The following is a 25498-nucleotide window of genomic DNA, read 5'->3' on the forward strand; positions in this document are numbered from 1 at the left end:
ATGACGTTGTCGATTTACCCAAAATATTAAAAAAATGTTCTGTATGCATATGATACTGATATAATTTTCTGACATAAAAATGAATAGGAACTAATCATTATTGATTAGCGTTTTATAATGACCTTTGATTGTTGCTGAGAGGTCTAAATAAATACCAAATACATTCTATATGGTATTCTGTGCATTCAAAATACCCCCTTTCAAATTTCGAAATAACATAGATAATACCAAAATTGAAAATGTTCATATAAATATTCTTGGTGTAATAATTGACAAAATTTGATAAAACATATTGATATTACTCATGGAAAAGTAAGTATTATGTAGGGATGCAGAATACATGGGGCAAAATTTTGTGACAAACAATTCTACGACAAGTAGATCCAGGGTAAAAAACCAGAGATAAAACTCAAAAGGGAAAAACTCTGGAAAACCTTTGGATCCACTTTTGCAGAATAGTCAGCACAATAAGTTAACCCCCAAACATCTCCAAGGCCTAACACACTATCTTCATTTGAATGAAGCATAAGCTTTACAATACAGTATTTGTAAATTATTTTCAACATTAACCCTAAAACGGCTAGGAGGGGGGGGGGGAGCTTAGAATCAACCCCCTCAACATTTCATTGACTTTTCTGAAGTGCAATTTTTTTTACTGCACCACTTCTTTACATTTTACTTTTAAGTCTTGTGCATCTTTTGAGATCAAAGTTTTGATGCCCGGATATGCGGTTCCCAGATTAGCCAGCATTTTGTAAGTGTACATTAAACCAAACATTGTTTCAAAAAGTGATTTTATATATAAAGTCAATGCAAATGGAATTTTCTCACCTTATTCATATACCGTAGATTCAAATATTTTAACTTTCTCAGGCTGAAATTCGTTTTTTTTTTAAATAATAAATATGCTTCCAAAAGATTCTTCAATAAATTTGGTGTAAACCCCTCTCCCCCCAAAAAAGGTTACAAAAAAAAACCCGTAAGGAAATTCATGAAACAACATAAGGAGAGTTTAATTCTCCCCCCCTGACAGAAACCAAAATTCCTTGCCAAATAGCGTTAAGCACAATTCATACTCCGGGAAAGCATTCTTTATAAGTTACAAAGCAAGCATTTGTGAATGAAACAATAAATAGTTAAAGATACTCTGAACTATCAGCGAATAAATAATAGCTTGGACCTGCTCCTTAAAGCTACATGAAAGTTATTATAAAATACATAACAAAATGGGTTCATGATAAGTGAATGCCAGTCACATATTTGATACTAAAATGTTTTGAGTGAATTAACGAGTTTGAACTGACATTCACTTCATTTAGTTTGATAGAAAACCTGCATTTGACTTCCACACAAATGACCTTGATTGGAATTAACTACTAATTGCAAACATTGTGCATAAAATCATTAATTGTAAATGGAGAAACTAAAACAAATAATAAATAACTAAAATAGTTTAAGTTTCCTTCGATGGAAGTTATTTCAACATAAAGAGCATTAAGGAAAAACATGTTATATTCTTCTCATATCATCAAATTCATTTTGGGAAAATAAAGAAAAAAAAATCTCTACAGCAAGGAGTAAAAATAAAGGCACATCATAACAGAAACTAGAATGTAAACTTTTAAATATTCTGATTTAAAGTCCGGTGCACACTATACAATATGTTGCGACCCAATTTTCAAAGAAATTGTAATAGCACGTGACAAGAACATATCATTTCAATCTATAAAATATTAACAGTCACAGATCTCAATAGCTGATGAATACTGAAATCATAAATTCAGTCTATTTCGAGACCCACTGTAGGAATAAAAGCAGATTTAATTGCAAATTTTAGTGAAGGCATCATCGACTGTGACTTGAAGCCGATTTGGACTTTACTCCTGCAACAAGCTTTGCAGCAAAGCAAATTTTAGTATTCCAAGCACTATACGGAACTTCAAATAAAATCTTACTTCTTTCAACTTCCAAATTTAATGAAAAATGTGATTTGTAAAAAATCACATGGTATAGGATCGTGTAGTGTGCACAGGGCTTAAAACTAAAGTAAACATGTATTAAAGCTAAAGACCTATGAATTAAATGACAATACGGTCATGTCACGATTAGGTATTAGCTCTTGTGATTACCTCTTGTTTGGCAAACATTTTGTTATTTATTTAACCCTAAAAGGCCCGGGGGGGGGGGGGGGGGGGGCGGGGGCGGATTCTGCCCACCCTCTACATTTTTCACGATAAATCCCTCTACATTTTTCATGATAAATCCGCAGCGCAAAATTTTTCAACTACGCCGCTCGCTGACTTTTTACTTTCAAATCTCGCACAATTTTGAGACCAAATTTGCGATGCTCGGTTACGAAATTACGCAACATTATGTAAGTGCATGTCAGACCCAAAACTGCTCAAAAACATGAATTCATGTACAAATCCAATGCAAATTGTGTATTTAGCCAAAATTCATAAATGTATCATTATTTCTACTTTTACTGATTAAACTTAATTAATTTTGTATTGTTTATGATCAGAATTAAGTCTGCAACAATTTCCATCGAAAAAAAGAAGAAAAAAAGTCTAAAACAAAGAAAAAAAAAAAAAAGTACATCAGAAAAAAAATTGCGATACCTAATTTTTTTTGAAGTACATTTGATTGGGATCCTACAAAGAGTCTGTGAATAAAAAATTAGCAGTTTTGGGGCCGTATGATAGTTGATTATTGCACAGACTGCACCAAAAGCACTAATGTATGAACGAAGCTGGTTCATGTTTGCTTTAATACAAGGATATACAGGTAATGATAGTACTAGATCTCACCAAACAATCACATCATCATACATGTTGAATTCAGAAGATCAATGTCCGACAGATGTTTTGATGAATCTTTCTTGTTCATTAAATGCTGGAATGGTAAGGTCAAAGATCATGCCTTTAAATGTAGAGAGTTGGTCTAACTGTTCGCTGATGGTTCATTTTTGCTTTAAGACAAGTGTATACATGTAGTACTATTAAGATTACTAGATCTCACCAAACAATCATATCATCATACATGCTGAATTCAGAAAATTAATATCCGACTGATGTTGGATGAATCTGTCTTGCTCCTTAAATGCTGGAATGGCATGGCCAAAGATCATCTTTAAATGTAGAGAGTTGGTCTACCTGTTCGATTCCAGCACTGTAAAGGCATGGTCAAACATCATCTTTAGGTGTAGAGAGTTGGTCTAACTGTTCGCTTCCAGCTCTCCTCCCATCGTAGCGCCTGGAATGTCTTGAGGTTCTCTCGGAAGACCTTCAGCTTGCCTTGGTTGGATGGAAAACTAGAAAGTAGATCCTAGGTTCAACAGAGATAATGACATAAGAGATATTAGAGACATATTACCTCGTCTGTTTTCATGGGGAATTCGAAACCATTCTGATATAAATCATCTAAAACATTCATGACCTGCAGACTTTACTTAATCCCATTAGAAATTGCTTTATGGTAAAGTCATAATCTCAACTTTCCCTGGCCTGACAGTTTCACTATAAAGGCTAAGCAGGCTTAAAGGGGAAGTTCACCCTGACGAAATATTTGTTGTAAAAGTACCAGAAAAAAAAAAATAAAACAAATTTTGTTGCTATCTTTACAATAACATTTTTGTCAGGGTGACCTTCCCCTTTAACCAAAGGAGTTCTTGCTGGTACACCAAATTTTGCTTTCCCTCAAATATGTCTTTATTACACATTTTTCCAATGCTCTTCACACAGGCTGGGGTCAGCAAAGAATTATGCACTACCCAATGAAAGCTAAAGACATCTGGGTTCAGAAGTATGATACCAATCATGTTGTTATGCGCTAGATGATCTCAATTTTATGCAAGAAATCTCAACGATGAAAGTGAAATCTAGGAGAAATTGCAATGAAATCTCATCGTACAGAATGCAGTCTAGGCTAAACTTGACTCAAGAATTTGATAGAGTGAATACTACTGCTCTTTGTAGTGTATAAAGCTCAAATGACTTGCTCTCATCTCATTCGTATAAGGGAAAGCATCCATATTGTATTGGCAGTGTGCACCCCGCGAGCACACCCCCGCTGCGGTAATTAGTGAACAGGATGTATCTCCCCGCTAGACACAGCTAGCGGCGGCGCGCTGCTCAGATTAAAGCAGATTAACAGGAATCATTAATCCTAGATTTTATCCTTGCAGCTTCTCGCCGCTTCTCGCAGCTTGCACGCGGCCAACTTGCAAGCGAATACTCGTACTCAAATGATGTGCTTCTTTCTATTTTCGTTGGTGAAATGTGCGCGACCGATGCGGCGATTTTTCTTGTCCGCCCGACACAAAAATGGAGGTATTAAACTATGAAATATTGAGCTAAAAAGAGTCTTAGAATTTTAGCAAAATACTTCTTGTACGTTTCGAGGTGGAAAGATTCATATTGATATGAGTTTGATATTATTTCCCTTGCGTAATATTTATCTATTTCTTCCAAAAAAGTACGATCATCACTTGTTCTTAATCCGACCCGACATGAAATAGGGCATAGTATCTTCTAGCAATGTAAAATTATCGCTTGCGTGTTTGTTTGGGTACGTTTTGGCACGTAATTAAAGTATAAAAGAATGAAATATTGAGCTAACAAGTGTCTTAAAAACTTTTAAAAATATTTCTGGTACGTTTCAATGTGGAAAGATTCGTATTCATGTAATTAAACTCTGGAAATAATTATGTATTTCTTTGAACAATGTACGATAATCGCTTGTTCTTGAATTCGATCAGACATTTAATAAAACAAAATACATGGAATGTTAATAGATAACACGGGTCGTATATTATTCTAAATATACTTTTAAATAGTTTTAAGGTGGAAAGAATCTAATTACCTTTCGTAATAATCTATGGTATTTTCCAACAATGTACGATTATTGTTTGTGTGTTTGTTTCCGCTCTGGCACGAAATGAAGGTATAAAAAAACGAAATATTGAGCTAAAAGGTGTCTTAAATGGTTTTGAAAATATTTCTGGTACGTTTCGAGGTGGAAAGATCCATATTCATAAAGTTAAACTTGCGAAATAATTGTGCATGTCTTTGAACGATGTCCAATGATCGCTTGTTCTTGAATTCGACCAGACATTTAACAAAAAAAAAAAATGGAACATTGATAGACAACACGGGTCCTAGATTATTCTAAATATACTTTTAAAAAGTTTTAAGGCGGGAAGAATCTAATTACCTTTCGTAATAATTTATGGTATTTTCCAACAATGTACGATTATCGCATGTGTGTTTGTTTCCGCTCGGGCACGAAATGAAGGTATAAAAGAATGAAATGTTGAGCTAAAAGTGTCTTAAATGGTTTAGAAATATTTCTGGTACGTTTGTAGGTGGAAATATTCGTATTCATATAATTAAACTTGCGAAATAATTACGTATTTCTTTGAACGATGTACGATAATCGCTTGCTCTTGAATTCGACCAGACATTTAATAAAACAAAATATATTGGAATATTGACAGATAACACGGGTCCTAGATTATTTAACGCGGAAATAAAATAACTATTCTATTCTTCGAACAATACGATGATAGCTTGTTCTTGAATCCGACCCGACATGAAATGAAGCAAAATATTTGGAATGTTAATAGATAAAACGGGTAGTAGATTTCTAAATAGTTATGAGGCGAAAGCATCTGACTGCCTTTTGCAATAATCTACGGTATTTCCAGCAATGTACGATTATAGCTTGTTTGTTTATTTCTGCTCCGACACGAAATGAAGGTGTAAATGTGCGAAATATTGAGCCATAAACTGTCTTATAAATGATCTAAAAAATACTTCTAGTACGTTTCAAGATGGAAAGATTCATATATATCTAATTAACCCTGCTTAAAAATTAACTATTTCTTCCACCAATGTACGATAATCACTTGTTCCTGTTTTAGAATGATATAATTCACCTTGCCATTAATTTGATGGTTCAAATTACAAAATTTGTGATTTTATGCCATAATATTTTATGCAAAAGTATTCAATTAATTTCATTTCATGTTTACATAATCATTGAATTATTTGGTCGCAGCAGGTGAGTATGACTGTTTTCATACTCGTACATGTATACACAATTAATAAATTTAATGAAAAACGCTCAAGCGCAATGAAAAGAGCAATATCTTTCGCAGAATATTTATGTCCGCTACGCCCATGACCCTTCAATGATAATTAATCAATATAATCTAAGTCGGATACTTTCTTTGAAAAGAACTCGCCGCGCATTATATGGTGAAAGCAAAATGACGCTTTGATCTTTAATGACTTAAACAGCACCTTTGTTAGGTATTTCTTAATCAGTTAATCTTAAAAGGGGATAAGAAGGAACATCCTGTGGAGTCTCCTTTTTTGCCCTCTTATAATATTTTAATGCTCGGGCTCAATGAATTCGATCATGGGCACTAATCACTCCTTTGTGAAATGACGAAGTGCCAGTTGCTCGAACTTGTCACAATATCTCTAATTCTATAGGGAATTAAATCTATTGTTCCTTCGCATTTTATCGTTGAGAGGATAAAAGCATCGCAGCTCTAACTTTGTTGACAAATTAGACACAGGAGAAAAGTGACGCTTTTTGGACAAAATTGTTAGAGATGTAAAATAATCATCAACAATTGCGTATGCATCAATTAACTAGAAATGGCACGAACATGGCAATGATTCTGCATGGAGTGGAAATAGAACATATCGTCCCTTTTTCAGTCCACGTTCATTTACCGCCATGTGATGTGCATCTAGAGCAATATAAAATTCTGAACGCAAATTGTATGAATATATGTGGATCATTATTTATGTACATTACTATACATGTATTTTTAAATCCCCTTGCCCGGCATCCGGGGTAGGAGGATGGGCGGCAGCAGGGTAGTTTTGATTAGGGGGAGGAGTAACTTTTTTTATACTTAATTTCATATCGGAACAAGAACAAGCAATAGTTGCATCTTGTTAAAAGATGTAGATATCATAGCGTAGGGAGAATTACATTCTTTCCGTTCCAAAACTCTTCAGAAGTATATTTTTGATAATTTAAGATCTTTATGAACTCGATATTTGTCAATTTAATACCGCCATTTTATGTCGGGTCGGATCTCTTTCCGATTCGAAACCTTTTAGAAGTATCATCTAGATCAAAACTCTGTATAGGTATATCTACGATTTTCTTGAAGTCCACCATCATTTTATAACGGGTCGGATCAAGAACAACAATCGTATATTGTTGGAAGATATAGATATTCATAATCCATCTTTATATCTTTTAACTTTAAACTCGATATTCCATACTGAAATACTTTCATCTCATGTTGGATTGGATCAAGAATAAGAAATTTTGCGACTTTTATTCCATAAAAAAATGCCTTTTCGACTTTTTCGGGAAAATTGGTCATTTAATTTTTTTCGGACAGAACATGGGTTCGTCCATATAGGGCAATATCAGTTATTTAAATCGTTTACACTCAAATTAAATTTCAAATCATGCGCGATCGATCGTGCATTAATTTGAGATGTTTGTAACTCCATTTCATTTGCCTTTCCGATATTGTCGGGGAAAGTGTCATTTATGTTCTCAAAGAACATTAATTCAGTCCTAAAGATATATGAAATTTATCTTGAATTGTTTGCACCTCAAAACAATCGATCTTACATCAATCGGAAATGATGGCGAAAATCAAAGAACGACAGAGATATTCCATGCATCCAACAATCTAATGGAATCGGTTTGCAAAATACGCAGTAGCACCCATTCATCATGTTCATAACAAAATATAGAGGGTGAAGAGTTTCCTCATTTGAATAACCACATGCGGCACTAAAAAAAGGATCGTCACATCTATCAGTTCCCATTATTTGTATTAAGGCCCTAGCCTATTTATTCACAAAATGTTGCTAAACTTAAAAAATATACCTAAAATGATTCTGGGTTTATCACATATTGCAGTATGGAAGTTACAATGAGTATCATACAGTTTCACTTTTTTTTTCATAAGTAAGATGTTTTGTATGGGGATGTCATCTGTGGATCTCAAGTGTTTTCTTTTTCTTCATTCAATGTTTCTTAATAAGAAAAAAAATGGACTACCAAACCGCATATCCGTTTTTTTTAATTATTGTTCCTGCTCGAAATGATACAGAGCGATCAAAAGACGGCGTTTGTCTAGCTTTGAAAGTTAATGATAATGGGCGATAATTTGCATTCGACCCTTCACGCCCCCGCAATGCCTCCCCACTATGCGTGTGGTCTTTAGCGTCACTAGGGAATTGTTAGCGCACTATAGGAAACTGGTGGATGAAAGGCTGATCGGATTTAATCCCGTGCCTAGAAAGACAGTATTGAATATCCTTGATACTGAAAAGCACTGATTTTTATGCCGAGACTTAAACCTCGGTCACGTTTGATCTACGGCAGCCGTAAAGCGAATCAAAAACAGCCGTTTATTCATTTTTTAAAAATACAAACCACCTATTTGCAGCTGGTTCAAAAATGTTAAAACGGATGTTTTCGACTCGCCGTACAGCCGCCGTAGAGCAAATGTGACCGAGGTATAAATAGTAGTGCTGATTAGTGGCGTACCTAGATTTTTCAAAGGGGGGGGGTGCAAATTCGTCCGCCCAAAAATTTGACAAGCAAAACAAGGTCTTGAACCACAAGTACATGACATTTCGCGCCAGAAAAAAAAATGACAAGCAAAAAAAAAGGTCTTCACATTAGGAGAGGGGTCACTTATGGCCCGTCAGGGATCACTTTTGACTCGTCAGGGGGGGGGGGGGGGGGCAGGGATACGTCACTTGCATGTAATGTGACTCGTCAGGGGGGAAGTCTGCCCCCCCCCTTTATTAGGTATGCAAATGGTGCTGATCGTTGACTTTGGCCGGTTTATTAGGTCCGGTAAAAGGTAAGGGTTTGAATAAAAATAATTAAACGTCTCAGATTAATTGAAATTCGTTCGGGACAGAAATTATTTCAAAATTGTTTTGATTTGGAAATTATATTGAAATAATTTAATTACCTTCTAGAATAAACTCTCTCCTTAAAACCCTCCTAACCCTATAGTACAATTCACGTATCTTTTCAATTAAGTCAGTAATCTAAATCTTAAATACATTGGATAATGGTCTCAACGTCTCAGATCAGCTCATGAACGATCGGAACGTATTTTAAAATTATTTGAGGTGGAAATTATATAGAATTTATTTCAGATACCATAAACTCTTTCTCCTGAAATAAATATTATTCGCTTATCTTTCCAATAAAGTCAGAAAGGGAAATACGTTGAAATAAAAGTACTCAACATCTTAGATTATAATGCACGATCGTTCGAGACGTATTTTCGAAATTGTTTTGAAGTGGAAATGATATATCATGAAATCAATTAAAACCTTCCAATGTAAACTCTTATTCTCCTGAAAGAAATACAATTCGCGTATTTTTCCAATAAAGTCCCACATAAGCAGATTGCGTTTCCAATAATTTTCAAGAATGAAGAGTGCCTACAATATCAAAAATTCGGCAAAAGTTACAAAAAAACACAAATATACCCAAACAAATTATATGATGTCAGAAACAAAATCAAAATGTCAAAAACATCAACACAAAAATAACATAAAAGGAAGTATGTATATCAAATCAACATAAAAAGTAAGGCAGCATAATGTCAAACAAAATAAAAAGAAGTAGACATTTTGTTGATTTGCGATTTAGCGTGTTGAATGATTTGGCGTCATTATCATTCTCCAAAATTTAGTCTGCCGTTGCTATCAATGTTCGCACTAATTCAGTTACATTCGGGCATCATATTCATATTGTCTCATTTTATCTGGCCTCTAAAAAATATTAATATCTTCCCATGGCAAAGATGAATAGGCATACCACTCTAGTTATACGCTCTTGGTGGACATTATCCGGCGAGTTGGATGATATAGGCCCATTCATACTAATATGTCTCAAACTATGGCCTTAATAGAGGTAAAAACTATGCATGGGCACCATTCGTAAAATAGGCGTGTAATGCAGTATCCATCTGTATCCGGCCCCAAAATCATACGTTAAAAAAGTCATTAATTCAACTTATTTTTCTTGTGTGAATCTTCCGTGTCAAGCTCAATTCGCAAGCTGCAACATTTTCAAAATCGGCAGTATTTCTATCGATGGTGTTAATTTTCAGTTCAGTTCGTTGACAACGAAAACTATCGAGAACCATCGCGACTTATCGAGATCAAGAATTTTTGTCATATTCACATCGTGCGCACGTGGATGTTGATCTGTACTCGGTCGCCATGCGACACGATGCGGCCGAGCATATACTTGCTAGCTGTAGTCGTTTCCAATATAGAGCGTGCTTGCATGCATGCTTTGCTACGGACATAAAAGGGGAACGCCTTTCACTATCATGTTTTAAAAAATAATAAATTGAAGTCAAACAGCACGACAAGTGGAACTAGCTAGTACAGGCACCACGACGTATATGTTAACTCTTCATTCTGGGTCTTCATTCCAGAGCGAGCCGCGGAATTGAAGGCTAGCCGTGGCCGGCGCGGGGTACGTGAGATTGCCTTAGTGAATTTTGATAGAAATGGGGAGCAGCGGCAGCGCTTGAGATATCTACAGCGCAGCTAGCGGCAGCGAGCTGCCGCTAGATACAGCGAGCTGGGGATTAAATCTCTAATCAAATGGATTATAAAGTATGGCAGCGAGCGGCAGCAGGCACAGGGGGAGCTGCGAGAGCGGATGTGAGTTCTATTGTGCTTTAATTATCGCAGCTAGCTGCCGCTGGCCGACGCTATTATCCCGTCTTAGAGTGTGCAGGCGTACGCTCGCGGGGTGCACGCTGCCAATACAATATGGATGCTTTCCCTAAGTTAATTTTACCAATGTTTTATCCCGTTTGTGAGCTTGACATCGCAAACACCCATACCAACACCAAACCTGGAATCGGGATTTTCCCAATCCCTGGGGGTGGTGTTGGGGAATAAGGGAAATTACATGTAGATCATCAACACCAGCTGCAATGCTCGAGTTAATAGTAGACAACAACTAGAAATTTGACGTGTCCAAAGGACTCAGATGCCCCCGCTTAACGCGATCAGAAATTCATTCAATATGATTGAACTTAATATCATGCAGAAACCAATATGGATATATAATATAATGAACAAATTTAGACCTTTGAACCAACTCGCATACATAATAAGCTGTGACCTTTGACCTGCAGACCCCGAATTCAAACTTAGCCTGTATTTTGGTGTCATCTACAATGTACCTACACACCAAAGTTTTTTAAAATCCATCAAATATTTTTTTAGTTAACGCGCAGAAAACAAGTGGGGGGACGGACAAACGGACAGGGGCAACGCTTAATGCCCCCTCCAGACTTCGTCTGCGGGGGCATAAAAAATGCTGGAAATGTCATATATTCCGAGGTCAATCCCTACACCAGCTTCAAGTACGGCGTTGTGGCTGATGTTGGTGATGTCACAACACCAACATTTGATTTCAACACCTACTTGTCATCACCCACTAGTAATAATTCATGTGTGTTTTTCTTACTCACCTGGAATTGATTAGAAAGTTCTTCAGCATCTTTGAAAATCAAGCCATTCTCTTCATGCTTCACCAGTTCACCAATGCTGCACATAAATGAAAAAAAAACAGATAATGATTTAAATGAACAAGAAAGATCTCTGAAATTCCAAATAAATAATAACATTAACAGGCATTTATATAGCACAATCTATCTGAAAATCTATTCTGAGGCCCATTGTTATTATGATGATTATTACCCTGGCTTTAGCTCGAGCTGCCTTTCATTGCTCAGTGAATTTAATGAAGTAATCCTACTGGGTACCCATTCACCTCACCTGGGTCGATTGCAGCAAAATGTGGGTAAATATCTTCCCGAAGGACAGCATTCCGTGGCTGGGATTGAAACCCATGTCCCACTAGATCATGACTCTCCCACGAAAAAAGTCATATTTGGATCAAATCAATACATAAAGACATAACAAGTTCCTTCTGTCCAAGAAGAGTTAAGATCATCCTATGTTATTTTGTTAGTTAGAATTGTGTTTGAATTCAAACGGATGATTATAAAAGTGCTCACTGTTTATACTCTATTAACTTAAATTACTCATTCATACAGAGCTAGGCCAATTTTGAACTTTATATCAGTCATATTGGTTTTCAGTAACTTATTGTGCATTCAGTAGTTAGTCAATCTAAGCTTAACAAGACAGCCAGTCTAAAGATTATCAGGTTCAATAATCTGGGTCCCATTTCATTAAGACTTACAGATACACACTTTCTATAACAAATTCGCTATCAGCCAATCAAATTGAATTATTTCAGTAGCTTAAAACTGTTAATTCAAATTTGTTGTTATTAAAAAGCTTTATGAAATGGGCCCCTGAAGTACATTGGAGTTTCAGCTCAAATTGCAATCTTATACAAGTTTAGCAAATCATTGAATATTTTATTCCAGTCAATGGCCCGGATTCTGAACTCAAGTTTAGTCCAAACTCTGGTCTAAAGTTGTGGTATATGAATAGCCAAATGGGACATTAAATGAGATGGGGATTTGAGGAGGACAAAGAGAGCAATGTGTGGTGTTAAGTTGATGGACAGGAAGAAGACTGAGGACTCGATGCAGATGTTGGGTTCGGAAGAAGCAGTGGACCGGTTGGCAAAGGCGAATGGGGTACGTTGGTATGGACACGTGCTGAGGAGGGATGACAGGAACGTTTTAAGAAGGGCTTTTGAGTTCAAGGTGGATGGTTCGAGGAGGGGACGGCCAAAGAAGACGAGGAAGAAGCAAGTGGAGCAGGGAAAAAAATTATGTGGGAGCTGGGGGCGTCGTGGTCTAGTGGTTAAGACTCTCATCTTTCAATCTGAGGGACATGGGTTCTATTCCCAGCCATGGCGTGTTTTCCTTCAGCAAGAAATTTACCCACATTGTGCTGCACTCAACCCAGGTGAGGTAAATGGGTACCGACAGGAAGTAATTCCTCACAAGGCTGTGAGCACCGGTATCGGTAGACTAGCTTAGCCGGGGTAATATAGAAGCGCCTTGAGCACCTAGCAAGGTGGATACTTGCAAATCATTCATTATTATCTAACATAGCCCTGGGAACTCACTAATGGAGAAATGGAAATCCCCATTCCCTGCACTGTTAAAGCTTATCCAATGTTGCAGATTTAGGAGGTATGTTATGAAAAGTAGGAGGAAGCACTAAATCAGGCATAGAGGAGAGAAGGGGTAAGGGCGATTGCTGCGAGAGTGAGGTGAATCTGCCCCCCCCCCTCGTTCACGGGACAAAACTCGATTAAAAACTATGGATTGATGAAGACAATGATTTGATTTGATTGGAACAAACCTAGAACTTACCATTTAAAGTCTATTGCACATACTGGGAGACCGCACCCAAACATATCCACCACCTTCATAGGTAGGTCCAGTCCACTTGATGAGTAGTGTAAACACACCCCAAGGTCTGCTGAACCTGTGTGTGGTAAGTATGAATGATAGGGGAAGGCGGGGTAAGTTGTGACACTCTTTGCATTTTGCATGTTAGAATTGATATGACTAATAATATTGTAGAAATAAGTACCTAGCCTTTAGATTTGATTCTTGGGAGATATTTTTCACCTATATATAACTTTCTACCCCCACACTGAAAGTCATTGTGACCTTTGAAAAAAACGATGTCAAATGGCTTAACTTGCCCCATCTGTGGGTTAAATTATGCCACCTTCTCGGGTAATTTTGAGCCACAAAAACTATGTACAAAATGTATGCGGGAAGAACCAGCATGTCAATTTTTTATTTAAAGTCTTTCACTTGCTAATTCTCTATAAATACTAACATCCTCTAGAAGTGAAAGAACTGTCATGTGAATTTGCTCCTTTCTGCCTACATATTCATGGCTTTTTAAGGTTTTTTTAATTTTATTATACATTACCATAAGAATTACGATGGCTCAACTTGCCCCATGTTGGCTGGCTCAAATTACTCCAGTCCAAACTTAATGCAATATTTTGCATCCATCATGTTAAAGACTATGACAAGAATGAGAATCCATACCTGCACTAACAATATTGTTCTTATTTCTTTATTATATTTAAAGACGTGTGCAGGTAAAAAGCACTTATCTATTTCACACCCTTTTTTACGTTTTTGGCTGAAATTTGTATTTTTCCCTCTAAAAAATTACTTTTAGTTCCAAAGTTGAAAACAATGTGGTGGGGTTAAGGGTTATGTAATGGGTCATTAATACATGACACCATCACAATGTCTGACTCATTCCTTATTGGCCAGGGGGTGGTGGCCCAACTTGCCCCTATGCTCAACTTACCCCGCCTTCCCCTACTCATATTAGAAAACCGCATGTAGCTTTTACAAATGAACTGTAAATTGTACACAATTTATTAGTGTTTGGAAAAGAATTATATGTTTTGAACAGTTGATCCTAATTTTCACCCGTGCCTACCAATTGGCATATGGAGCCATTAAAACTTTTTTCAATATATACGTAGATGATTGAAACATGGCTAATATACAACTGCGACAAGGGGGGGGGGGGGGGGTCCTTGAATGAGTCATGTTGTTGGTATGAACAAATTTCAAACTGACAATACATTTTTTATATAGAAGCAGGAATTTGGACAGGATGTTCACTTGATATATTATTTAGTCCTTTTTTTTAGACAAGATTTTGCCCCATGATTTGAAAGACTAATTTTGGGGCACTGAGAGAAACATGATTTAAACTCCCATCAATTAAAAATCCCCAAATCGAGCGCAAGTCCCTTGATTTACCACAAATTTGTAGATGATTTGCTTTCAATTGCAACTCGACCCTTTTACATTGGCACCATTAAACTTGATTTGGGGACTTAAAGGACAAGTTCAACCCTACAAATAGGGGAAATGATGACATCACTCACTCACTATTTCTTTGTACTTTATTATATGAAATATTCTAATTTTCTCCTCATTGTCCTGTGAAACAAAGTTTTATTTCGCCCTGAACATGTGGAATTACCATTGTTTAACATTTTATGATTGAGTCAAGTTGGTCCTTATCGTCAAATCTGTAAAAATTGAAATATTGTATAATTCAAACAATAAAAAACAAAAGAAATAGTGAGTGAGGGACATCATCGATTCTCTCATTCGTATGTGACTAACTTGTGCATATAACTATTTTGTGAAAAATAAGCGAAAATTTTAAATGCCGTAACTTTCTTATTTTACATCCAATTTTGATGACATTTTCAGCATTATGCTTGTCTGATTTTTCTCTATTTATTTAAATCAATATTTTTCTGGGGTGGACCTTTAAGCTTGATTTTCAATTAAAGGTAAGTAAGTTGCACATGTCTACCGTAAATGCACTAAAGCTCTTTATGTGCAAAACACTGCAATCATGACTAAATGGGATAGAGAAAACAGTAGAAATTGTGGAAGTGCCGTGGTGTAGCGGTTCTGACTCTCGCCTTGTAATCAGAGGGTCATGTGTTCGAATCCCACCATGGCCTAGCGTTCTTTGGCAAGTCGTCAATCCACACTTTGCAACTCTCACCCAGGTGCTCATTTGCTACCGGTGGGAAACAACCGTCATTGTGGTTGGTTCTGCAAGTGTGCGCCTAGTAGGCTGCTATCCAGTGACCGGGTAAAAATGATTATGAAGTGCTTTGAGCAGTCCTAGATTGATATTGCGCTATATATAAGCCAATTATCCTAATTATTATCATTATAGTAGGAAGACATTGAATATTTAATTGTTTTGAAAAACATTTATTGCTGAGAGACTCACCTAGCAACCTTGGATAATCCTCAGCAGCTAACCATGGTGTACATATCTTGATGTGCTTGAACTTTCTCTCCTTGATAAGCCCCTTGTAATATTCCTTTTGGGGACCCTTACCGGTAATGGCACATATTAAAGAGGGAAGATTGGTGTTGGCACCGCCTTCAGTCTTTGCAGCCTCAAATTCTGAAAAACCCAAGGTGAAAACAAGGATAGGTCTGTTATCCTTCTGCCTATATTGCTGTCCAAGGGCTGTTTCATTATGTTTTAGGAGGGAACTCATGTACAACCTGAATACAGCCAGGCACATCAGTTTCTTATCATTTTCAATCACACTACACTGGACCTACATTCAAAGTGAAATAATAATGTTCAACCTGTTACAGAACAATTTTATGTAATAATGTTATTTCATTGAACACGTCCCTCATTGTTTATACTCACTTTGTTTTGTTTGTTGTTGTTTGTGTAGTTATGTATCATTACGACTGTATCAATTCATTATTTCTATTCCTCTTCCCTTTTTAAATATTCCCCTCTAGAATGCCGTGATGAAAAAACAAGTATTCTAATGTATAAAAAAAATAATCTGTCTGAGTGATTTCAGCAATCATTTTAATTTCCAAGTAATAAAGGATAATAATTATACAGGTAGCACCAGTGGAATTTTCCATGGGCTCTGCTAGTTACTATTATTATTATCATTATCATTATTACATAAAACACTGGACCCTTAGCTTCCCCTTCTATCCCCCAAATCATCCCACTATATATCCCTTAACACTAATCTTTACAAGGCCCTCTACTCACTGTCTAATGCACTCAAAAGAATGGAGAAATCCTCATCTTCAGTCCAGCTGGTACTGCTGACAAGCAGAGCTGGTCTACCATCTACCTTCCTTGCTTCACCAGACGCCATGGATGTAAAGGCTGTCCCACCCTCCTCTCCAGATTTAGAAGCAAATTCGGGATATTCTTCTGCCAGCTTTGTGAATAACTGCAAATAGCAAGAGACGGCCTGTTAAATTACTTTTTTGTATTTATAACAATAAGTCAAATTTGCTTGAGTTGACTTCACATAGAGTTATGTGAAATCCAGTAAGTAATTAAATTGATGATCAAATCAAGGTCAATGTTTTGCTTGGTAGGACTTCACTTACATGGATGTTAACACCATTGAGCAATCAAATTGATGGTCAAATCACAGGTCAATTTTTCCTGAAATTCTTTTACTTTTTGACTTGTCTGAAGTAACATTTCTCTGACATGTAATTCACATTTGCAGTCCCAAATAATGGTAGGGAGGAAGTGTTGTCACCATACAAACATTTTATTGATAGAAAGATTAACCTTTATTGTTGTTTTTCTGTGTAATGTATTAAGTTTTATTTATCCGTTCTATTTGAACGTACAAACAATAAAATATTCATAATGAAATGGATCATTCTTTAAGTTACAAACTTGCATTATGTTGCCGGGGCAACCAATCTTATTTTTTAGTCCTAGTTTGATTTTCTACAGAAATTGAATTGTCGGTGTTGACGGTAGAATATCCACCAGAAGGATATTCAAGCATCATTCAAATAAATATACAGCTGTTACAAAACTGTAAAAACCAGATTACTTGTACTTTGGAATAGCTGCAAAGATACCTGCAATCACCATCCTAGAAGCTTCACCTTTTTATATAGAGTTTGGATTTAGATGGTGCATCTTTTGATATATGCTCTTGGAAATCTAAAAAAAGGTAATTTTGATATATGCTCTTGGAAATCTAAAAAAAAAGGTAATTTTGATGTATGCTCTTGGAAATCTAAAAAAAGGTAATTTTGATATATGCTCTTGGAAATCTAAAAAATAGGTAATTTTGATATATGCTCTTGGAAATCTAAAAAAAAGGTAATTTTGATATATGCTCTTGGAAATCTAAAAAAAGGTAATTTTGATATATGCTCTTGGAAATCTAAAAAAAAGGTAATTTTGATATATGCTCTTGGAAATCTAAAAAAAAGGTAATTTTGATATATGCTCTTGGAAATCTAAAAAAAAGGTAATTTTGATATATGCTCTTGGAAATCTAAGAAAAAGGTAATTTTGATATATATGCTCTTGTAAAAAAAAAAAAAAAGGGTAATTATTCCCATTACCATTATTGAGTACATGAAGTCTTAGCATGCAAGATATTCTTTACCTCGTGTTGTTCTTCTAGAGGAGTTTCTTTAAACTTTTCTGCTGGTCTGTCATACAGAGTTACTGGACGTTTGATATACCAGTTATCAACTAGATCCGTCTTCATTGCATCTGTTACACAGAAATGTCCATCAGCCTGACGGCTAAAGAAGCGCTCGAACCTGACAATAGAAACACAGAATTTACACGGTGTTAGCAGGATACCTTTAAAGTGTCTGCTTTGGGTTGGTGTGTATACAGAAAAGAATTACCTGGTATTTCAAGGTCTTAACAAGTTAAAATTAACGGGTATTCTAGTGATCGAGTTGATCGGAATACACCTTGAAAGATCTACAGATTGCCTGCTTCAGTCCCTTTCACAATTGGTTAATCATTTGCAACCGTTGCGATCATGAGCAAAATACAGTTGAGGCCAGTAGTTTACATACACCCAGGAAATTCTAAGAAAAGTTGACACTTGCCAAACATCATAAAATTTACTGTATCTTATAAAATATTTGTGCTATCATGACGAATTTGATATCAAACAAATGAGTATGGCATCAATGTCATGCCCCTTCATCACATTGTTTTGTCATCAGGAGCTGAAATATATTTAGGTGTCATTTTTCCCCAAAAAATCTTCATTTTTTAGTCAAATTAAGAATAAAAACTTGTCAAAAACATTTCATATTTGTACTAGTTACTACTCAACACAAACATTTCAAATTACACTTTTTTTTATCAGTGGTGACATATCATGATAGAAAATGTTATATAAATCATAGATTTGACATTTATAAATTTCTATGAAACTATGTTTGAAAATATAATAACAATAGAATACATTTGGCACAAATATTACCTTTTTTTCTTCAAAGAAAATTCCACCTGTAGTATACTTTAATCCCAATGGCATCCTAATATAAGAAAGAGCTTAATATGCTCTTTCATTAATACCAAAATTTGTCATGTTAGTACTTATACATGTATTTCTGAAGATACAGTAAATCTAACGATGTTTGACAAGCGAACAAATTTCACTGAATTCCATGGGTGTATGTAAACTTTTAGCCTCAACAGTATATTGCAACATAATATTTGCAAACAGTTGCATGACCAATTGCGAAGGGGCTCTAAATCAACATTTTTTTCCTTCTTAACAGTAATACTCACTTTTCATAAAACCTGACAAGGGGGTGTGTCTTTCCAAGGCTGATACCTAGTATGGTATATCCGTAGTTGTGCATATCTACCACAAACTTGCTGCCATAGACCTTGCATGCAAACCACGCGACGGCTAGGGTGGGGATGGCCGGTGGGTTCTGTGAATAATGACAGATAAATGGTTTCATTATGTATTTATTACAGTATGACAACAAATCAAATTGAAACCAACATTTCCACAAGAAACGGCACAAATGCAAAAAGTGTATCATACCAAATTAATTTCCATGTTTTAGATATTACCCATTTTTACACATTTCATTGTTCTAGCATAGCTGGTTATTAAGAGTCTTCAATAATTCCATGCCATCTATATGCTTGGCCATCTACAGTCATTAAGGATCAAGCTTGGGAAGCTTGTTTTACATTAAAATCACTCATTCCATTCTACAAAATGAATGATATTTTACTGAACTACCTTTAAACTTTTACTCTACGAAGGGATGTTTAATGAATAAGATTTTACTGAACTACTTTTAAATTGTTACTCTACGAAGGGTTGTTTAACAGGTCAAAGCTGGTCAAAAGTTTTTATGTGTTATTCCTGAAATCAACAGGTACAGGCCATGTTTAATTGACATTTCATCCCTAAATATTGGATTCTTTGGGCCCATGTTACAGTTGGTGGTTAATTCTGATGCATGCACATTGAAAAAAAAAGCATTACCTATGAATTATACTATCTATATATTCAATATTCCAAAAAATTTGCATATAAGGTATATTATTAAATGGTTGGGTAATCCAACCCTCTTCCTCAAACAATACCCTGTGCAGGTGTTCCATGTAAACTGATCTGGTGACAATTGTTCCATTGCTTCATTATCAAAATCAATAATAGGGTTACATTCAGCTTTCATTGTTAGACTCAAAGTTTCTTCATCCAAAAAAATATGGAACCAATTTTGATACTTCTCAATTTTAATGCACTTATGAAGGTTCAGCATGTCTTCTCTAGCACAGGACAAATAATTAAAAAAAAATGTGAAATATAGATTTTTAAAAATTGATTTAAGGAGTACTACAGAAATAAAAACCTGGAGACGAAACACATTGAGCATTGCCAATGGATGCTTTCCCCAATGAAACAATATTTCCAGTTTTATGATTGTTTGTGGAAAATTCCAGACTTTTTAAATCCTTAAAGTACCTCTCATTCTCTAACAAATTTTGATGGAGCTCTATCTGTTCTTTCAATACTACCCAGGAAACTGACACCCCCAGGATTTTTTATTCATTTCATGACCATAAAGCACAATTTTTTTTCTTTGGGGGGGGGGGGGGGGGGGTAAGATGCCTAAAATTTTTCTAAGCAACTAAAAAACAAGGGAGTGAACAACCAAGCTTGTCAATGGGGCACTTTCACATTTTTCTTAAGTGGAATCGAAGGATTTCTTACATACTTTAGGTGATTTTTTGAAAATTTCCAGTAAAAAATGTGTGTTTCTAAGGTGAAGGCAACTGCCCCCCCCCCCCCCCCCCGCGTGCACACGGTGCATACAACCATGTAGTCATTTTATTAGACTTTTAGAGTAATAACCCCTCTGTATTTCTTACCTGGACAAATATATGTGAAGGCCATTTCATCTTGAAGAAGAGGACCCAACAGAGTTGAAGGCACTGACCAATAACCATGACGAAATACCTAACAATCACTGGCAAAACTAGAATAAAATTGAAAGGTAAACAACCAACTATCAGTTGACAATGACAGAAAGACCTTTGGGAGAGAATATGATAAAATTCAATGTCTTGGGACTTGGGAGATTATATTGCCCCCCATAAAAACCCCACTTAATTTGCTATAAACATTTACCTATAGGGGAAGGCAGGGTAAGTTGAGCATAGGGGCAAGTTGAGCCACCACCCCCAGGCCAATAATGAATGAGTCGGACATTGTGGTGGTGTCATGTATTGATGACCCATTACATAACCTTCAACCCCACCACATTGTTTTCAACTTTGAAACAAAAAGTATTTTTTTGAGGGAAAAATACAAATTTCAGCCAAAAAAGTAAAAAAGGGTGTGAAATAGATCAGTGCTTTTTACCCACACACGTCTTTAAATATAATAAAGAAATAAGAACAATATTGTTAGTCCAGGTATGGATTCTCTTTCTTGTCATATTCCTTTACATCATGGAAGCATAAGAAATGAGTGGATGTGAAAATATTGCATTAAGTTCGGACTGGGGTAATTTGAGCCAGCCAACATGGGGCAAGTTGAGCCATGGTAATTCTTATGGTAATGTATAATGAAAAAACAAACAAACCTTAAAAAGCCATTGATATGCAGACAGAAAGGAGAAAATTCACATGACAATTCTTTTACTTCTACTTCTAGAGGATGTTAGTATTTATAGAGAATTAGCAAGTGAAAAGACTTTAGATAAAAAATTACATGCTGGTTCTTCCCCCATACATTTTGTACATAGTTTTTGTGACTCAACTTACCCCAGAAGGTGGCACAACTTACCCCACAGATGGGGCAAGTTGAGCCATTTGACATCATGTTTTTCAAAGGTCACAATGACTTTCAGTGTGGGGGTAGAAAGTTATACATGTATATAGGTGAAAAATATTTCCTAAGAATCAAACTTATAAAGGCAAGGTACTTATTTCTACAAAATTATTCGTCATATCAATTCTAACATGCAAAATGCAAATAGTGTCACAACTTACCCCGACTTCCCCTACCGTATGTACTTTATGTAAAAATAATTGGCTCTTCCCAAAACGTTGGGGCACAAATCGTGTCATTTCAGCACTCACCACTACATGTAATTAGGCCTAAACTATAGATTTTTTGGTTGTAGGCTATATGCGACCATCACTCAAAAAACCATCTTGGAGTGAAAACTCTATTTGTTAATTTCTGTAACCAAGGTTACCGTAATACATTGATTTTTCATCTAACAGAATCTGAGGGCCAGATGATCTACATGTACATAATGTAGTCTAAGTTATACATGTACTTTTTAGAGTTAGAAAATTATGTGCCCAGTGCAAACAATTAACTCTCAAAACCTTGGCCCCATTGATAAACATAACTTTTCAATGATTGACCATGAAGGTTCAACAAAAAGGCATTCCCACGCTTTTGAATTTGTGGCAATGAAAAAATGAATTCAAGTGATGTGCAAAGTTTCAACATAATCCACAATAACCCTATGTATGTAATTTGGTCAATTTAAGGATTTTCTATCTAACCCTATCATGCTCTTGAAATTACCCAGCTTTGCATGCTTGAATGAACTTGCTCTATATTACACTCATTAGGCGGTGCTGCACCATCCCGAGTTTGCTCAATCTCGAGATTTTAGCCCGATCGGCCCTCTTCGCGATTAATCTCGAGATTCAAGAAACCCCGTCTCCACGGCTTATTATATTCACTCGCGTTCGTAATCACTCGCGTCGGGTTGGTAATCACACGCGTTTTTTATTTTTGGCGATTTTTTTTTTTTCGGTGCGATTTTTTTTCTAACGGTGTCTTCAATGGGACAAACGTACTGGAAAAATAAAATGAAATTGAAATTCGAGTTTCGTTTTATTTTAAGCTGGTAAGTGCCTTAAATAAAACGTTCTCGACCACTGTTTTAAGATAAGCAAATTTTGACTACTGTTTTAACATAATCACATTCCACATCTTAAATCTTAGAGCCATAGGCGGCGGAAGCGGGGGGGGGGGGCTCCCCCTAAAAAAAGAGAGAGGGGGGAGAAAGGAAGGGAAAGAGGGAGAAAAGAGAAAGAACAAAAAAGACAGACAGAAAGAAAGAAGCAAGGAAAAAAGGAGAAAGAAAGGAGAAAAGGAATAAAGAAGAAAAAGGAGGAAAGGCTACTCTCGATTTAGCTTTGCCTTTGGAGGATTTTCCTGAAGTCTGTGGTATTCTTTATAAAGCATAGTGAGGTGCTACAATTTCATAATATCACTATTTATTTGCTTCTCCCTTTCTTTGTGAATTATTCTACACTAACGTAAAAATCAGGGAGGAAAAAAGTGCTGAAGAAGAAAAGCAAGAAGGAAGGAGGAGGAGAAGTAGAAGAAGAAAAAAGAAGATGGAGGACATAAGGGGGTAAAAATGAAACTAAAAAGAGAAAATTGAGGGGAGGATGTAGAAGAAGAGAAAGAGAAGATAAAATAAGGGGAAGACTGAGAAGAGAGAAGGAAGAAGTGAGAAGGGAGATGAACAATAAGGAGAAAGGGAAGAAATTGAGAAGTAGAAGAACAGGGAGAAGAATAAGATGACATAATAATGGGAATAAAAAGAAGACTGAGAAGAAAGAGAAGTAGGAGGGGGAGTAAAGTGCACTCTGGTTATAAAGAAGTCCGAGGGACCAACAAAATTAGTTTTTTTTTTATATATAATGATGGTGCACTGAACAAAATTTAAAAATGGTAAAATGGATTTTCATTAATCTTGCAGGACGTTGCAGGGTGAAAAATATGAAAAAATTTGGGGGTTATCAAGGACAAGAAATCTACACTGTATTGTAATTTGTATTGTAATGTATTTACAAGTGTATATTTGTTGTTGATCATGTTATGTATCCAGCCTACTGCAAGTAGTTACTGGCAAAAGTAAACCACCTATCATATCACACATATGAACATTGCAATGGATAAACAAGACTAGATATTCATCATTAGAGAAATTTAATGATTTCTTGAAAACATTTTTTTTAAATATCTTATAACTTTTGTTAAAATCTGAGAGCACACACGTTAATAACAAAGCTTATCGCATTCAGGCAAGTTACATTAAATTCAAGGTATGAAATACATGTACTTTGGGGGACTTTCCACTAGAAACAGTACAAAGCATACAGATGGGGGATGAGTTGTACAATCACCAAATACAGAGAAATTAAAAAAAAAAATTAAAATGTTTGAAAAGAACTCCTCGAAACAGACTGCTGCCAGCTGTCTGGGGCGGATCAAGCTTGTTTTCTATTCTTGGTACTTAGAACAGTAGTCGAGTACATTTTATTTTAAGGCACTTAATTGCCGGCTTAAAACGAAACTCAAATTTCCCTGCATGTCTGTCCCATTGAAGACACCGTTAAAAAAAAATCGCACCGAAATAAAAAAAAATCGCCAAAAATTCAAAACGCGAGTGATTACGAACCAGAACGCGACGCGAGTGATTATAAACTGCCGTCTCCACCATCGCAAGAAGAGCGATTCCTGCTCAAGCGAGGCATCGATGCATTATGGTCTGACGCCGTGAATAAATAATCCCGAGTGCATCTGCACCTACGAATTAGCGCGATAATTCGTAAAATATCGCGCTATTTTGCAAATAATCCCAAGTTGACTTGGGATTGCAATCTCGAGATTAATCCTACGAACTAGCGCGATCATTGCGTCTCCATTGCAAATAATCTCGAGATTGTTCAGATAGGGATAATTTGTCGGATCAGAAATAGCGCGCTAATTTGAAAACTCGGGATGGTGCAGACGGCCCTATTTCCTCCCGATTTTGGGGAAGTATCTCGCCTGCCTTTCTCATCATCTCAGTATTATTTTTGATGGTATCCATAATCAAGATTTACAAAATATTGTCTTTCAAACATCGAAAAAGAAAGTAAAATTTGTGACTAATTTATTTTGTGGTAGAGAGTCATATATTTGTCATCGATATCAAACAAAAATCTATGCTGATTCATACCTTCATGGAAAATCACAAATAACATTATCATAATCATCAACATCACTATGAATATCTCCACATCCTCCATACTTACATTTGAAAGATACTGGATTTGGCATCACATGGATTTGGATTCTTTTATTACTGAGAACATCCTCATGTGGTTGAGAACCTAGAATTAAAAAAAAAGATTTAGATTTAGGATGATAGTCATTTGGTTAAATCGTAGTTTTGGGAACCACTTGTCAATTTGTATGTGTAAAAAAATAATGAAGGTGAAAAGGGGAACCAGCGCCTGTGAATGAATACAGCTCTCTTGCACAAAATGAACAGTGATTAAAAAAAAAAATGCTGATCATTTTTTCAGGGTTCCCAGCTTTTCAAGAAAACAAAATTCCCTGATTTTTCCCTGATTAAATTTGAAAATTCCCTGATAATTATTTAAACCCATTCCCAGTTTCGCATGTTTTCTAAGTTGTTGCAGTAAATCAGTCATGTAATGGCCTCCCTTCTCTCCATAACGCCATCTTTTCCTCACCTATACAGAAAGAGGTTGATTCAAGGCAATCCTAGTACATATCATTAAATTACAATGGATGTTGTTTTGATATGCAACAAAAT

General features: G+C 35.9%; 1 protein-coding gene across 1 annotated transcript; it reads right to left on the reverse strand.

Annotated features, from left to right (window-relative positions):
* Positions 1-685: 685 nt before the first annotated feature.
* Positions 686-25045, reverse strand: LOC129269131 (chitobiosyldiphosphodolichol beta-mannosyltransferase-like). The gene is made up of 9 exons (XM_064105359.1): positions 24972-25045; positions 20784-20890; positions 19176-19324; positions 18022-18181; positions 16641-16827; positions 15837-16016; positions 13406-13520; positions 11576-11651; positions 686-3327 (listed from the first exon to the last, which is right to left on the reverse strand). Exons 1-9 carry the CDS (start codon positions 24994-24996, stop codon positions 3199-3201), a joined length of 1128 nt encoding a protein of 375 aa, XP_063961429.1. The 5' UTR covers positions 24997-25045; the 3' UTR covers positions 686-3198.
* Positions 25046-25498: the final 453 nt, after the last annotated feature.

This window comes from Lytechinus pictus, chromosome 10 (assembly GCF_037042905.1).
Source record: "Lytechinus pictus isolate F3 Inbred chromosome 10, Lp3.0, whole genome shotgun sequence".
NCBI lineage: Eukaryota > Metazoa > Echinodermata > Echinoidea > Temnopleuroida > Toxopneustidae > Lytechinus > Lytechinus pictus.

What these genes read in the sequence shown, in the direction of transcription:
- LOC129269131 (XM_064105359.1), bottom strand. Translation starts at nt 24,996, where the DNA reads ATGCCAAATCCAGTATCTTTCAAAT. An exon ending in CTCTAGAAGAACAACACGAG is followed by an intron (nt 16,828 to 18,021) that starts GTAAAGAATATC and finishes TGCTATTTGCAG; the next exon opens with TTATTCACAAAGCTGGCAGA. An exon ending in TCTTTTGAGTGCATTAGACA is followed by an intron (nt 16,017 to 16,640) that starts GTGAGTAGAGGG and finishes TGGGTTTTTCAG; the next exon opens with AATTTGAGGCTGCAAAGACT.